Source organism: Arvicanthis niloticus, chromosome 13 (assembly GCF_011762505.2).
Source record: "Arvicanthis niloticus isolate mArvNil1 chromosome 13, mArvNil1.pat.X, whole genome shotgun sequence".
NCBI classification, from domain to species: Eukaryota; Metazoa; Chordata; class Mammalia; order Rodentia; family Muridae; genus Arvicanthis; species Arvicanthis niloticus.
This window is the reverse complement of record NC_047670.1, coordinates 58,778,229-58,792,815: the sequence shown is the minus strand read 5'-3', so window position 1 is coordinate 58,792,815 and position 14,587 is coordinate 58,778,229. Positions and strand designations below refer to the sequence as shown.

The 14,587-nt window shown below is 46.8% G+C and overlaps 1 protein-coding gene across 3 annotated transcripts in view; it reads left to right on the top strand.

Moving 5' to 3' along the window:
* Efcab6 (EF-hand calcium binding domain 6) overlaps positions 1-14,587 on the top strand; it is a 194,425-nt gene that overhangs the window by 28,456 nt on the left and 151,382 nt on the right. For all 3 annotated transcript variants that reach the window (XM_076911766.1, XM_076911767.1, XM_076911768.1), the window contains exon 4: positions 2,984-3,195. In XM_076911766.1, the coding sequence (XP_076767881.1) occupies positions 2,984-3,195 (212 nt within the window). The remainder of the gene's footprint in view (positions 1-2,983; positions 3,196-14,587) is intronic.

The window sequence follows — 14,587 nt, the reverse complement described above, 5'->3', positions numbered from 1 at the left end:
CCTTCTCCTGGTGATAGACTGTAACCTGGGACAGAGATAGACTGTAACCTGCGATGAGATAGACTATAACCTAGGACAGAGATAACTGTAACCTGGGATGAGATAGACTGTAACCTGGGATGAGATAGACTGTAACCTGGGATGAGATAGACTGTAACCTGGGATGAGATAGACTGTAACCTGGGATGAGATAGACTGTAACCTGGGATGAGATAGACTGTAACCTGGGATGAGATAGACTGTAACCTGGGATGAGATAGACTGTAACCTGGGATGAGATAGACTGTAACCTGGGATGAGATAGACTGTAACCTGGGATGAGATAGACTGTAACCTGCGATGAGATAGACTGTAACCTGGGATGAGATAGACTGTAACCTGGGATGAGATAGACTGTAACCTGGGATGGAGAGATACATATGTCCTTTTTCCTGTAGAGGGGAGGGCTCATTGTGGTCTTCTTGGAAACTTTCATCTACTGAATGGTTTGCTGTTCTGAGTGGAGGCCATGACCACCTATCAGGTTTCATGGGCTTCTCAGTTTTTTTCTACTTCTCAAGACTCATCAAATCAAGCATTCTGTGGCTTCTGCTTTTTAAAAGTTTCACTAATTTATACTTACTTTCTGTTCTGTGACCTTCACATTGGATAGAACCTCAGAAGCATGCTCCTGAGCACTGAGATTGCCTGACCTGTCTCTATACCACCGGCCTCCACCCCTGCCCTTCTTCCACCTTCCTCTTCCTCCTTTCCTGCCCTTCCTCCTCCATGTGGTAACAGAGGGAAGTGGAAGAAGGACATTGGGTTCTGTCATTCTATTGACAGAAATGTTATGGTTATATCCCATAACCAGAACATGAAGTTCTTGTTATCCCGGGTTCTTGGCTGTACTGCCTTGATTGGACTCCTCTTGTTTATTCCCATAGCCCAACTCCCTTCCTTCCTGCCGCTACTTCTCAGGGACATTCAGTTGCAGCTGGGTAGTCTCACTGTGAGCACAGTACCTGGCAGAAGCATCTTAAAGGAGAAAGGTCTCTGGCTCACTGCCGCAGAGGTTTCAGTTCATCATGGTGAAACAGCTCAGTTCACCAGAGTATTTGGTGGAACTTGGTTACATAATAGCAGACCAGGAAGGAGGTAGAAGAGGGAGAAGGATCATATCAGGGTCTGGATATAACCTCTAAAGTCCCCTCTCTAGTGATCTGTTTATAGCAGATAACAAGTAGGTTCTGCTTCAGAAAGGTCCCACAGTCTCCCCCAGACAGCACTGCCACTTTCTTCTAGAAAGCAAAACAGCCACCTTATTTCTAGGTGTTCATTGGCTTGAAAATATCTAAGCTTGTCTCTGTACCTTTCTGGTCTCCTGGCCACCTTCCTGGAGAATGCTCTGGGCACTGAGAATGACCAGCATCTTTGATCTCCCCAGTCTCCTCAATGGCGGCTTGTACAGCCCTGGGCTATGACAAAGTGAGTCAGGACTTGCCCACAGTCTAACCTTAGGAGGTGAGAGTGGGGCAGATGTCCACCATGGCATGACTGGGGAGCTCATGTTGTTTCCCTGTATCACCTTTGACAAAAGATGACCCAGGCAGCTTACACTGATAAGAAATGCACACTCTAAGGAAGTTGCTAGATGCGGGGGCTTCCTGCCTACCTTTGGGAGTATAAAAGACAAGGCCTTAATGAAGCCTTTGCCAAACACTGGAATCTGCTAATCATGAGGGGCATGCCAGGCTGCTGTTCTCAGCCTCTCAGCCTCTCAGCCAGCTACCGAGAATCAGACAGCATCCAGGGCCTGCACACTGGACCCAATGGGTGCCCCGGGGCTCTGAATGATTCTCTCCACAATCCCTATCTGGGATTGAAGTCAGGGAGGTCTATAACCTATTACCTCTCATGGGTAACATGTGGACTTCTGAGGCCTGAAGCATCAGTTGGGATTCTGTCCCCAGGACATTGAAGCTCCTGATGCTTATACATACAGAGCATGGTGGGCATCTTCATGCTGCGTCTCCACAGCCAGGGGAAGTCTCCAGCCTTGGGAAGGAAAAGGCTCCCAGTCAATCAAAGATTTCCCTGTAAGAAACTGTCAGGTTTATGTAAGGAAGATACGATGCTATAAAGATTGATTTAGGGGCCAGGGAGATGGCTCAGTGGATAAGGTGCTTGCCAGGCGAACCTGAGGATTTGAGTTAGGATCCGCTGCAGCCACCAAGAGTGGTGGTGTAATCCTGGTGCTAGGGAGGTGGGGCAGGAGGATCTCTGGGATTTGCTGGCCCATTAGCTCTAGGTTTGATGAGAGGCCTGCTTCAAAAATAGAGAAGAGATTCAGGAAGACATCATTGTTGGCTTCTGGCCTCCACATGCACATGTACCCGTCCATGTGCACTCATGCACACACACACACACACACACACGCACGCACGCACGCACGCACGCACGCATGCACGCACACACACACACACACACACACACACACACACACAGAGAGAGAGAGAGAGAGAGAGAGAGAGAGAGAGAGAGAGGACTGTTGAGGTGGTTCAGAAGGTCAAGGTATCTATTTTGCTGTCAAGCTCGATGACCCGAGTTTGAGACCCAGGCTCCACAGCTAGGAAGAGAGAACCCCCTCCTCTGAGCTGCCCTCTGACCTCCACATGCATGCGTTGACTCTCCAGCACCCACATACATACACATACATGTACACACAGAAAATTGTAGGAAGAAAGATTGACTTATGAGACACACATCTTCCATCACTCAAGCTTTCTTCCCGTATCCCATGTCCTTGACAAGGAAAGTCACCTTCACCTCCTTCCCTTATGGATGTGATCTTTGCTGACCAGATTCCTGAAGTGGGAACTGATTTTCCCTGTCTGAGGCATTAAGTGAGTAGACACCTGAATAGGAAGCCCCACTGGGCTGTGCAGCCTGGGCTACGTCTTGGTTTAAGTGTGCTCACTGGGTGTCTCTGTCTCATTCACAGCCGCCGTTATTGCCAATCCAGTTCTGTCCTTCTTAGACATCGAACGAATTTTATCTCAAAGGATTTCCAGCAAAAGGGATGAAATAAAAAAAGTCTTCCAGATACTTGACCCGAACCACAGCCAGATGGTGACTAAGGGGGAGCTGAAGCGCGCCATCACCGCTTTCCTCATGCCGCTCACCAAAGATCAGTTCCAGGACTTGCTGGCCCAGGTAGGATGAGCGACGCCTGGCATGGACTGTTCTGGAAAAGCCAGGGGAGCTGACAGAGGAGCATGTGGCCTGCTCTGTCTTCTCCTCACTGTCTTGCACGAACAACTGGAGCTTTGTTCATTGTTTATAATTGACTCCAGTTCTGGCCAGTTTGGATAACACGGTCAGCATCTGTGTGCGCATAGTTAGCACACAACGGTCACAGCAGTGTGCTTGTCACTTTCCTTTAAAAAAGCTCCTGTATAAAAGTGTTTGGTCAGTTTACACATATAAAGATTGGTTTGTTTGCTTACTTTTTAATTCTTTTTTTTTTTTTTTTTTTTTTGAGATATGGTCTCACTTTGTAGCCCTGGCTGTTCTAGAACTCACCATGTAGACTAGGGTGCCCTGGAACTCATAGAGATCCACCTGCCTCTGCCTCTCAAGTGCTGAGATTAATGGCATGTACCTCCAGGACCAGCTTAAATATTTTTTAAATTATGTGTTTGGGTGTGTGCACACACACGTGTGTGTGTGGGGGGGGGGGTAAAGTGGGGTGGGGTATATGCTTATGGAGGCAGTGTCTGCAGCAGTCAGAAGAGGACATCAGATTCCCTGGAGCTGCAGTTATAGGTGGTTGTTAGCCCCCAGTATGAGTGCTAGAAACAAAATTGGGGGTTCTCTGCAGGAGCAGTATCCTTTGGTAATTCCTGAACCCCTCAATTTGTACGTTAGAACCTAAGATTTCAGCCCTTGTTCTCATATCAAACCCTATGATGCTTCCCATGTAGTCTGGTGGTCAGGCATCCTGAGTTCAGCTGCTAGGTGGGGGTGTGTTGACCTTCGGGGGGGCATGTGCTTTAGAGGGTCCAGTGGCTGCCGTGCAAACAAAAGGATTTGAGTCTGTGTCCCCAGAGTCACATATAAACTGGCACAATACTGTACATCTGTAGCTGGGAACCAGGGGAGGGATAGGGACAGACAGATCTAGACGCTCTCTAGGTAGGCAGTGATAGAGGAGGCCTCTGCATGTGTGTGCATACACACACACACACATATATATACATACATACAACATGCACATGAATGCACACACACAATAAATAAACACAATTTTAAAAAAATTAAGAAACGGATAAGTTAAGGACCATCTACTTGGTGCTGCAGCAGTACTGTACATGGGCTGGGGGTGGGGCGCATATGGAAGCCCAACTCCTCCTTCGAGGGACTCATGGCTCAGGAGATATAGAGTTTAATAAGGCCTGTGACAACTGTCCTTACAGAGAGCAGGCTTTCTGTTACTGAAGTTGGGACTCCAAGAAATCTGTCTGGGAGGGGCATTTAACGTCTCTGCTGTTGAGTTTGGAGTAGATGTTAGTGGAATGATAGAGAAAGGAGGGTTGTTATGCACAGGCAGAGGGGACAGTCTGTTCTCCCCCACACTGTAGGAGCCAGGGATGGTGTGCAGCTGGGATGATGCCAGGGCCTTGGGCCAATCACTAGTGTGTCCCAACCAGGATAGTGGAAAGAGTAAAAGATTCTGGTTCAAGCTCTCAGGGCCCTTAAGGAAAGGAAGATAAAGTCAATGGGTGTTCAACACTAGTGTCTGTGAAGATTACAACTATAACAAGAGTGGAGAAGTCAGTGGAGAATTGGTGATATCGGGAGCATTCTTTCCAGCTTGAGGGCTGAACTTGTGCACACGTATGTACGTACATGTAATCACACTTTGCTTCTTCATTCATTCCTAACCATAGTCTGGCTTCATGCTAGGCTGGTGCTTTTAAAAACTTATTTCACTACCCCCAGGCTGATTTGTGTGTGATTAACACAGGGGGACGAGGTGTTATGAACACAGGAGTTCAGTGGACGGAACATGTCACCAGGTTCTTGTTTCAGTCCCAGGAAGTCGTCGCATTTCTCCCACTGACTTTTAAAGAAATGTGCGATTTAGTAGGGTATGGTGGAACACACTGTAACCCCCAAACCAGGGAAACTAAGGTAAGAATATCTCAAATTCCAGCCTAGCCTGGGCTACATAGCGAGCTGGAAGCTAGCCTGGGCTATAGAGTGTTGTGGCTGTTGTTTCTTCTTGTACAGATCTCATGGCTTTTCCTCACTTGGTTCTTTCAAGAAGTGCTCAACCATGTTTAGTCAAAGATATGTTTAGTTCTGTCTTCTTTCAGGCATTTGGTATTGTCCCTGTGGACCCTACAGATCTCTGTTTTAAAAATGTTATATTCTCTATAGTTTTCAAAGTGGGCATTAGGTGTCTGCCAATTCCCAAATCTACTAGCTTTTCCCTACCTTCCCGGTGTTGCTATTGGTTCATCATCTTCTGAGGCTGCAACTTTACACATTGTGTTTTTGTTTGTTTTTTTAAGAGTTATTTATTTTATGTATGTAAGTACACTGTAGCTGTCTTCAGATACACCAGAAGAGGGCATCAGATCCCATTACAGATGGTTGTGAGCCACCATGTGGTTGCTGGGAATTGAACTCAGAACCTCTGGAAGAACAGTCAGTGCTCTTAACTGCTGAGCCATCTCTCCAGCCCCTGCCCCTGTCTTTTAAATATACTATTTTATTAATTATTTGGAAATTTAATACATATATAATGTATTTTGATAACACCCACCCTTACTTCTCCCCAGCTCCTCCCAGATCCATTGACCTCCAGCTTCATGTCCTCCTGTCTTCTAATAGCCCGTAGGTCCAGTCTGTGCGATCCACACACTAATAACTCCTAGGTCCAGTCTGTGCTGTTTGCACACTCCTGGGTGTGACTATCCACTGGACCATGGTTGACCCACAACCTGACTCTCCCTCCCCATGTGCCACAGACTGGCCCCAGCTCCTCAACGGGAGGTGGGGGGGTGGGGGTGGGGGCTCATGAGGCCCATCCTCCTTCATGCCAGAATGTTGACTGGCTTGATCATGGGCAGGCATCATGCTTCCATCACGCTGCTGTGAGTTCACGAGTGCAGTGGACCTGTTGTGTCCAGAAGACCCTGCTCTGCTTTGCTCCTCTCCAACCTCTGGCTCTTGGGAACTTTCCATCCATCCCCTCTTCCACTATGGCCTTTGAGCTGTGTGTGTGTGTAATGTACATATCTGTGCTGGTATTTGTGGTATTTGTGTGTATGTGTACGTGTATGTGTGCATGTGTGTATGTTGTATGTATATGTGCATATTGTACATATGTATATGTGCTTATTTGCATGTGTAGGTATGTGCAAGTGTGTGGATGTGTGTGTATATTATACATGTCTGTGTATGTGCTTATGTGTATGTGCACATGTATGTGTGCCTATGTGTATATGTTGTGTGTGTACATATGCATATGTGCTTATGTGCATGTGTGTATATGTGCACATACATGTGTATGGTGTGTGTTTGTGTGTGTGTGTGTGTGTGTGTGTGTGATATAGATGTGCCATTTGTGGAGGAATACTCCAATGGCACTTACTCTGTCCACTTTGACCAGTTGTGAGTTTCTGCCTTACCCACCATCCACTGCACAGAGAGGCATCTCTGATGAGGTCTGGGAACTGCACTAATTTGTGTACAAATTTCAAGAGCACTTTGATGCACATTTAGCGGAGTAAGACTGTTTTTTTCTCCCTTGGGTTTTAGCATAGCTAAAACCTGTGCTGAGTAGTGACTTTGACCTGGCCTGAAGCTAAACACCATTGAGGACCGGAAGCTTTCCCCTCCACCTGCTCCTTCTAGGTTTCAACTCCCTCTAAAACCTGCTTTCCCCTCTGCCCCAGAACTGTTAGTCTGACACAGTCATGGCCTTGTATTTTGAAAACAAAGTCATAGTCAAGTTGAGTGTAGAACGCAGAGATCACCTTTTTCCTAAGCCATTTGAGAAAAAGCTGCATCATTACCCATAGGCGCTGTGCTGTGGATTTCCTTCACACTAGGGCATCGTCCCCACCAGCCACAACCCAGCCTTGCTTCATTTCTCCCAGCCCAGCTTCAGACACTGCATTTGCTCCATGCCCATCCAGGTCATGGTCAGACCCTGCCCTTGATTTTGGTTTCCATTTGGTCCCTGTTAGTTTGAGCCAGTTGCCCCATCTTTCCCTGGTTCTGCCTTCGGTTATCGAAGGAGTCCCCATGTGGGTTTACCTGGGATTTCCTCAGAAGCCTGCACTGGCAGCACCTCTATGGGTGTGTCCCAGAAACCCCATGCTCTGCTTAGGCTGCCCTTGAGTCCATCGTGTCCCGGAGCTGCTGATGCTTGCCTTGGCCACTTCAGAAGGGAAATCTGTCAGGCTTTCCAGGGTGTGCACTTTGTAGTTAATATTCCACGAGGGAAACTTTGAGATGAATAAATATTCCGTTTCTCATCTGACTTTCAATCTGTTCACCCACTGTTTACATATTCGCAGGGACTTGAGGTCTCCTCGCAAGTGAGTCATGAATCATTATTTATTCACCTCAGTGTTTAAATCATTCCTGCGCAGCCAGCAGGAGCCCCTCTAGTTTGCTTCCCACAGCCTTGGACACAACTCCATTACTACAAGGACTTGTTTGCTTTCTGTATCCCTCTTGTCTGAGTCCTAGAATCGGATGATTCTCGGGGTATTAGATCCAGAGACGCTAGAGTGGGTCTCTCTGGAGCTCTGCTAACTGTGTGTGGATGGAGGATGATGCCAGGAGCCAGGGTCTAGGCAGGGGGTGGCTTACATCTCTGGGAGCTATCACCAGAACCTTCTCTGTGGGCACAGTTCTAGGAGTCTTGTTGGTTCACACGAGTGGCCCCCTGCATTGACAGCACTGCCATTTCTGTGTCACACAAAGCCCAGGGTGCAATCCCGTGTCGTCAGTTCTCCGCCAGCACTCTAGGGAACACCTGCCCCTCCTTTTCCAGTGTCATAGCTGCCTGCTCAGTCAGTGAGGGGTCTGGACTCTGTCATCCTTCCCATGTCTCCTTGCTAAGCCTTTCTGTTCTGAGGCTCCTCTCCCCAGCACCTCCTCTTGGTTTTGGAGGCTGCCCTGCTTTTTCTCAGGGTCTTCCTGCAGCAACCTGACAGCAGAGGGCATCACATGCTGAGCCAGAGAGACCGGCTGCTGTCTACATTTTTAATAGCAGCTTAATTAAGATGGAATGTATATGCCCTGAATACTTAATGAGCCCGTGCTCATTAGGAGCCAGCCTCCCCCACGCCTTCATCTACTGGGAGCGACTAATCCACTCATCGACACTGGAGATGCCAAATGTTTATTTATTTATTTTTATTTTCCTTTCTTCCTTACTTTCTTCTTTCTTTCCTCTTTGCCACTGTCTCCCTGTATAATCCCAGTGTGCCTGGAACTGATTATGGAGATGCAGCTGGCCTTGATTCTCTGCCTGCCTCTGCTTCTGCCTCTGCCTCTGCCTCTGCCTCCCAGGTGCTGGGCTTAAAAGGAGTGTAGACAGTACCTGGCGATGTGGAATATTTCAAATAAATGGGGTCACAGCCTGTGGTGGTTTGAATATGCTTGGCCCAGGGAGTGGCATTATTAGGAGGTTTGGCATTGTCGGGGTAGGCGTGTCCTTGTTGAAGGAAATGTGTCACTGTGGGGGATGGGCTTTGAGACCCTCCTCCTAGCTGCCTGTCTTCTCCTAGTGGCCTTCAGATCAAGATATAGAACTATCAGTTTCTTCTCTAGTACTGTGTCTGCCTGGACATTGCCATGCTCCTACCTTGATGATACTGGACTGAACCTCTGAAGCTGTAAGCCAGCCCCAATTAAATGTTGTCCTTATAAGTGTTGCCTTGGTCACGGTGTCTCTTCACAGCAATGGAAACCCTAACTAAGCCACAGCCTGTGCTGTGTGGGCAGTGGTGTCACACACCTTTGATCCAAGCACTCAGGAGGCAGAGGCAGGTGGATCTCTGAGTTTGAGACCAGCCTGGTCTACAGAGCCAGTTCCAGGACAGCCAGAGCTACATAGAGAAATCATGGCTCAGAAAAACTAAATCTCTGTATTGCCTTTACAGCCACAGCCTGATGTCTTTTGACAGTAAAGACTCTCTCTCCAAGCTAAGCAGTTATGCAGGAGGAGAAAACTCCAGGAACCGTGGCTTAGACATGTTTTCAGAAGCAGCCATTTTCAGAAGTTACTGGGCACTGGAGACCTTTTAAAGAGTAGATCTTGGCTATCTCTCCCTAACATCAGGTAGGCTGCCTCAGGGCCTGGAGCCTCCAGACCCGTGGTCAGTCATGGGGGCCAAGGTCCTGGGAATTAATTGAATGATTAGTCTATGAGGGTGGCACCCTTCCTCCTCCACTGGTAGTACAATTGGAAATACATAAAACCAGTAAAAGATTTCATAGTAATCTGCCCTAGGAGTTAGAATAGTTTCAGAAGCTGTCTGCACATCCTATGGCTCTAGTGTTCTTTGGAGAGCCACATCAGGGTACTTTAATGTTGGGGCATCTCGGACTTTGCAGTTGCCTGCTCTGTGTTTCCATGAGGAGTCTCTGAGTATGAACATGGATCCCCTCTCTTGTTGCATCTGCATCCGCCTGTCAAGGTAGAAGTTCAACCTTGGCTGGCTTTATCCATTGCTCCCCATCTTATTTTTGGGGACAGGGTCTTTCACTGAACATGGAGCTCAGATTGGCTAGACTGGTTGCTGACCAAGCCCCACCACCTGCCTGTCCCTCTGTCCCCATAGCATGGGGTTCCAGGTACATGCTTCCATGCCTAATCTTTCCATAGCTGTGTGGGATCTGATCTCAGGTCTTCTTGCTTATGCCCTGTAAGCCATCTCCTCAGCCCAGTCTTAGACCATTTAAAGAAATAAAAAAGCCTTGTGAGCAAATGGATTTCAGAGAACTAAGTTCTGTGCGGCCCCTGTGGTATTCTAACTGCGAGAACCAGGCTATGGAAACTCTCAGCCTGCTAGACACAGATTGTGAAACTCCCTCATCTCCAGCCTAAGAGCTTGCTGCCTGCAGTCCACTTGAGTGTGGATGCTTGTGAATCTTAATCACTTCCAGCATGTCCCTAACTCCCACAGAGCTTAGAGCTAAGCAGAGCCTTCCTGACTTTGTCCAAGATGCTTAGCTCTGGACACCAGTCATGGCAGACTGCACCTGCAGTTAGAATTGAAATGTGCTGTCGGAGACTCTGAGATTATTGAAACCTTTGTCCAATAGGATGTATGATAGGCTGGCTCAGGCTCTGGAGTCTCAGACCTCTCCCTGACTGGCAGCAGCACCATGCAGGGTGGCCATGGACTGTGGAAAAGGACTCTGTAGGTGGCTTAGGGTGGCTCCTGTCCTGAAATGTTGCCCTGGGCCTCCTGTTTATTGGGTGTAATATGGCAAGTGTCTTCTCTCATCTTTTTATTCTCTCTCTCTCTCTCTCTCTCTCTCTCTCTCTCTCTCTCTCTCTCTCTCTGTACCAGAAGAGACTTTTATTTTTTTAATTTTTTAAGAGGTGGATGTAAGATAGAGATCTATTTGTTTACCTTCTTTTTTAAAGACGTATTTATTTTATTTTATATATGAGTACACTGTACTGTCTTCAGACACACCAGAAGAGGGCATCAGATCTCATTACAGATGGTTGTAAGCCACCATGTGGTTGCCAGGAATTGAACTCAGGACCCCTGGAAGAGCAGTCAGTGCTCTTAACCACTGAGCCATCTCTCCATCCCCAGAAGAGAACTTTAAATGCTGTTTCTCAGGCACTGCCCATCCTGTTTTTGAGACAGGCTTGCTTATTGGCCTGGAGCTTACCTCATGGGCCAGGCTGGGTGGCCAGTGTGTCCCAGGCAGGATCAGCCCATCACTACCTTCCCAGGACTGGGGTTATGAGCACATGTCCCCACACTTAGCTTTCTAAATGTGGCTTCTGGGGATTGAACTTGGGTCCTTGCAAGTACTTTACTGACTGATTCCCGCCCGCCCCCCTCCTCCCCCCAGCAAGGTCCCCTTTTTCTTGTATCTTTTTACCTAGAACATCCAGTCATGAACCACACATCTGACACGATCTTGCCCATCTTCTGTCACATTAGGAAAGCTCTGAAGTACCTGCAGCTTTCAGATCTGGGGGCACACATAGCCTCAGAGGCAGCAGTCACAGGTGCCCTGTGCAGGCAGTGTCTCCGCAGGCATGCCATAAGCCCACATCCCTCTGGCCTCATTTCCTAGTTACACATGTTTTAAATTGGGAAGAGAAATGTATCCTTTGGGGAACACTGAGATAACCATGCTAGGCATTGCCGCTTCAAGACAAGGTAAATACCAACGCAGTTGTGCAGACTTTGGAATCATTAGCTGTGAAGGGTGGTGTGTTATGTTAACCTGCATGAGACTTTAATAATATTATTTTTTTATTGATTATAGACTTTTATAAAATCCAGATCTGTAATCCTTCTTGGGTAATCACCTTCATTTTAAAAAGTTCAACTTTGTGTTAGAAGAAAATTCTGAACTAATAGAAAAATTCCATAAGAATTATATACTAAAAGCATAGGAATCCTTAGGTCCCTCCGCTTTGAGCTGTCTGAGGCACAGCCTTCCCCTCACTTTCTTCTCCTGGCATCTCCTCCCTCCCCTCACTGTGTGTGTGTGTGTGTGTGTGTGTATGTGTGTGCACATGTGTGTGTGCACGTGTGTGTGTGCATACATGCACTCACTAGCAATATTCTCCACATGCACAATGTGCATATTTTAAAAAGACATTTATTTTATGTGTATGAGCATTTGCCTGTGTGTATGGTTATGCACCATGTATGTGCCGTGCTTGTGGGGGCCAGAGGAGGGCATCGGATTCCTTGGAACTGGTGTTACAGATGGTTGTGAGCCACCATGTGGGTGCTGGGAACTGATCCTGGGTTCTCTGAAAGAGCAGCCAATGCTCTTAACCCCTGAGCTGTCACCTCAGCCCAGGGCATGTGTTTTTATCAGTAAAGATTTACTGTACAAAACAAGGTCTTCACCTTGTCGTTCCACACATACTTGTAGCATTCTTTTGTCATGGTTGTCCCCCATTACTCTTTCATCCCTCCCTTCTTCCCAGCAGTCCTCCCTTTCATCAACTCCTTCTTCTGGCAGTCCTCCCTTTCATCCCCTTCTTTGTGCAGTCCTCCCTTCATCCCCTGCTTCTTCTTCCTGGCAGTCCTCCATTTCATCCCACGCCCCTTCTTCCAGGTAGTCCTCCCTTTCATCCTCTCCTTCTTCCCTGCAGTCCTCTCTTTCCTCCCCTCCTTCTTCCTGGCACTCCTCCCTTTTATCACTCTCTTCTTCCTGGCAGTCCTCCCTTTCATCCCCTCCTTCTCACTGGCAGTCCTCCCTTTTATCACTTTCTTCTTTCTGGCAGTCCTCCCTTTACTTTCACACGTATTATTTTACACTTAATCTTGGCCCCAAGGCTGAGAAACTGTGTGTCTTTTATTCTCAAGTTTAGGCTGCATATATATACGAGGAAGCATGTTTGCTATGTCTGCCTGTGTCTGCTTACCTCACTTAACACGATGACCTCCTGTTCTTCCATTTTTCTGAAAATCATGTAGTTTCATTCTTCAGAGCTGAATAAAACCCCATTGTATATATTCACCACATTTTCCCCCTTCATCTACTGATGGACATGTAGGCTGCATCCATAGCTTGATTATTAATGGTGTGGTGATGGACACGGATGTCTAAATATCTTGGTGGTGTGCAGATTTAGAATCCTTCATTATGTACTCAGGAGTGGTATAGCTGGATCACATGGCAGTTGTGATTTTAGTTTTTGTAAACACCCTGCATGTTGATTTCCATGATGCTTACGCTAATTTTCATCAACCTTTTAAATTTTTTTTTAATGATTAGAGTTGGATACATTGGAGTTAAAATAAAATTAACCATCTCACTTAAAAATTTTAATTTTAGTGGTGTGTGTGTGCATGCATGTGTGCATCTCTCTGTGTGTGTCCATGCTAGTGTGTAGGTACATACCCATATATGCACATGGAGAGGCCAGAGCAAGCTGGCCTCTTCTTCCCTGGTTTCCCACTTTACTGCCTTGCAACAGGATCTGAGCGATGAGTAAACTCGCTGTTTTGGCCTCAGATGCTTGGCCAGACAGCTCTTGGATCCACCTGCCTCCAGTCCCCCAAGTCGGAGTTACAGGCATGTGTACCTATGCCTGTTTTTTGCCTTTGTTTCTTTTTATCGTAGGTGCTGAGAATTCAAACACAGGTCCTTCTGGTTGCAGACCAAGCATTCTTACCCACTGAACCATCCCCTGAGGCCCACATTGCAGACTGAATTTGCATTTCCTTTATGACGAGGGAGGTTGGACATGTATTTATTTGTGTATTTATTAGCCACTTAAACTCTTGAGAACAGCTTGTCCAACTCACTCACCGACTGGCTTACAAATTATTTGTTCTTTTGGTATTTAATCTTTCAAGCTCTTTATATATTCTGGTTACTAGTTCCCTGTCAGATGATTGGCTGGCAGAGCTTTTCTCCCGCCCCATGCCTGCTGCTTCTCTCTGCCCATTGGTCCACTGCTACAGACAAGCTTTGACCTGTGTGCTGTGCTGCTTCTTTTAAGCATTTCTCCTACGTTGTCCTTCAGGGCTTCAAGTCTCATAGCAATGTCCCCGATGCATTCATTTCTTGTGCAGGACGAGCCAGGGATCCAGTCTCAGTCTTCCGCCTCTTGGTGTCCCCTGTTTTCCCGAACCGTGAGTTGGAGGAGGCTGACATCTCTCCAGTGTGTGCTCCTGGCTGAGAACGAGCCAGCGGGCGATTGTGTGTAGATATATATGTGTACATTGGCTGGTCAGTGGTGGCACACGCCTTTAATCCCAGCACTTGGTAGGCAGAGAGGCAGGTGGATTTCTGAGTTCGAGGCCAGCCTGGTCTACAGAGTGAGTTCCAGGACAACCAGGGCTACACACAAAGAAACCTTGTCTTGAAAAACCAAAAAAAAAAAAAAAAAAAGAAAAAAAAAAATTATATGTGTACCTAGATTTCTTCCAGGCCCTTCACGCTGTCCTGTTGCGTGGAGGCTGTGTTTATGCCAGCACCATACTGAGTTTATTGCCATGGCTCTGTAGTATAATTTGGGTCTTTTAGACTTCCATATGATGTTTAGGTATTTTTGGTTTTGGTTTTTTTTTTTTTTGTTTGTTTGTTTTGTTTTGTTTTTTTGTTTTTTGTTTTTTGTACTTTCTGTTTAGAATGTCACTGGAATTTGATGGGGATTGCACTGACTCTGTAGGTTGCTTTCAGGAATGCAGCTGCTTTCCTGAGGTTAATTCTTTTGATCAGTGTGCATGGGAGGTCCTTCTATCTTCTAGCGTGGTCTTCAACACGCTAGAAGTGCATTTTGTTTTCTGAAGAAAAGTCTCCAAACATCAAGGAAGTTGATTGTCTCACAGTTCTTCATTTTGACTTCGGGACATAT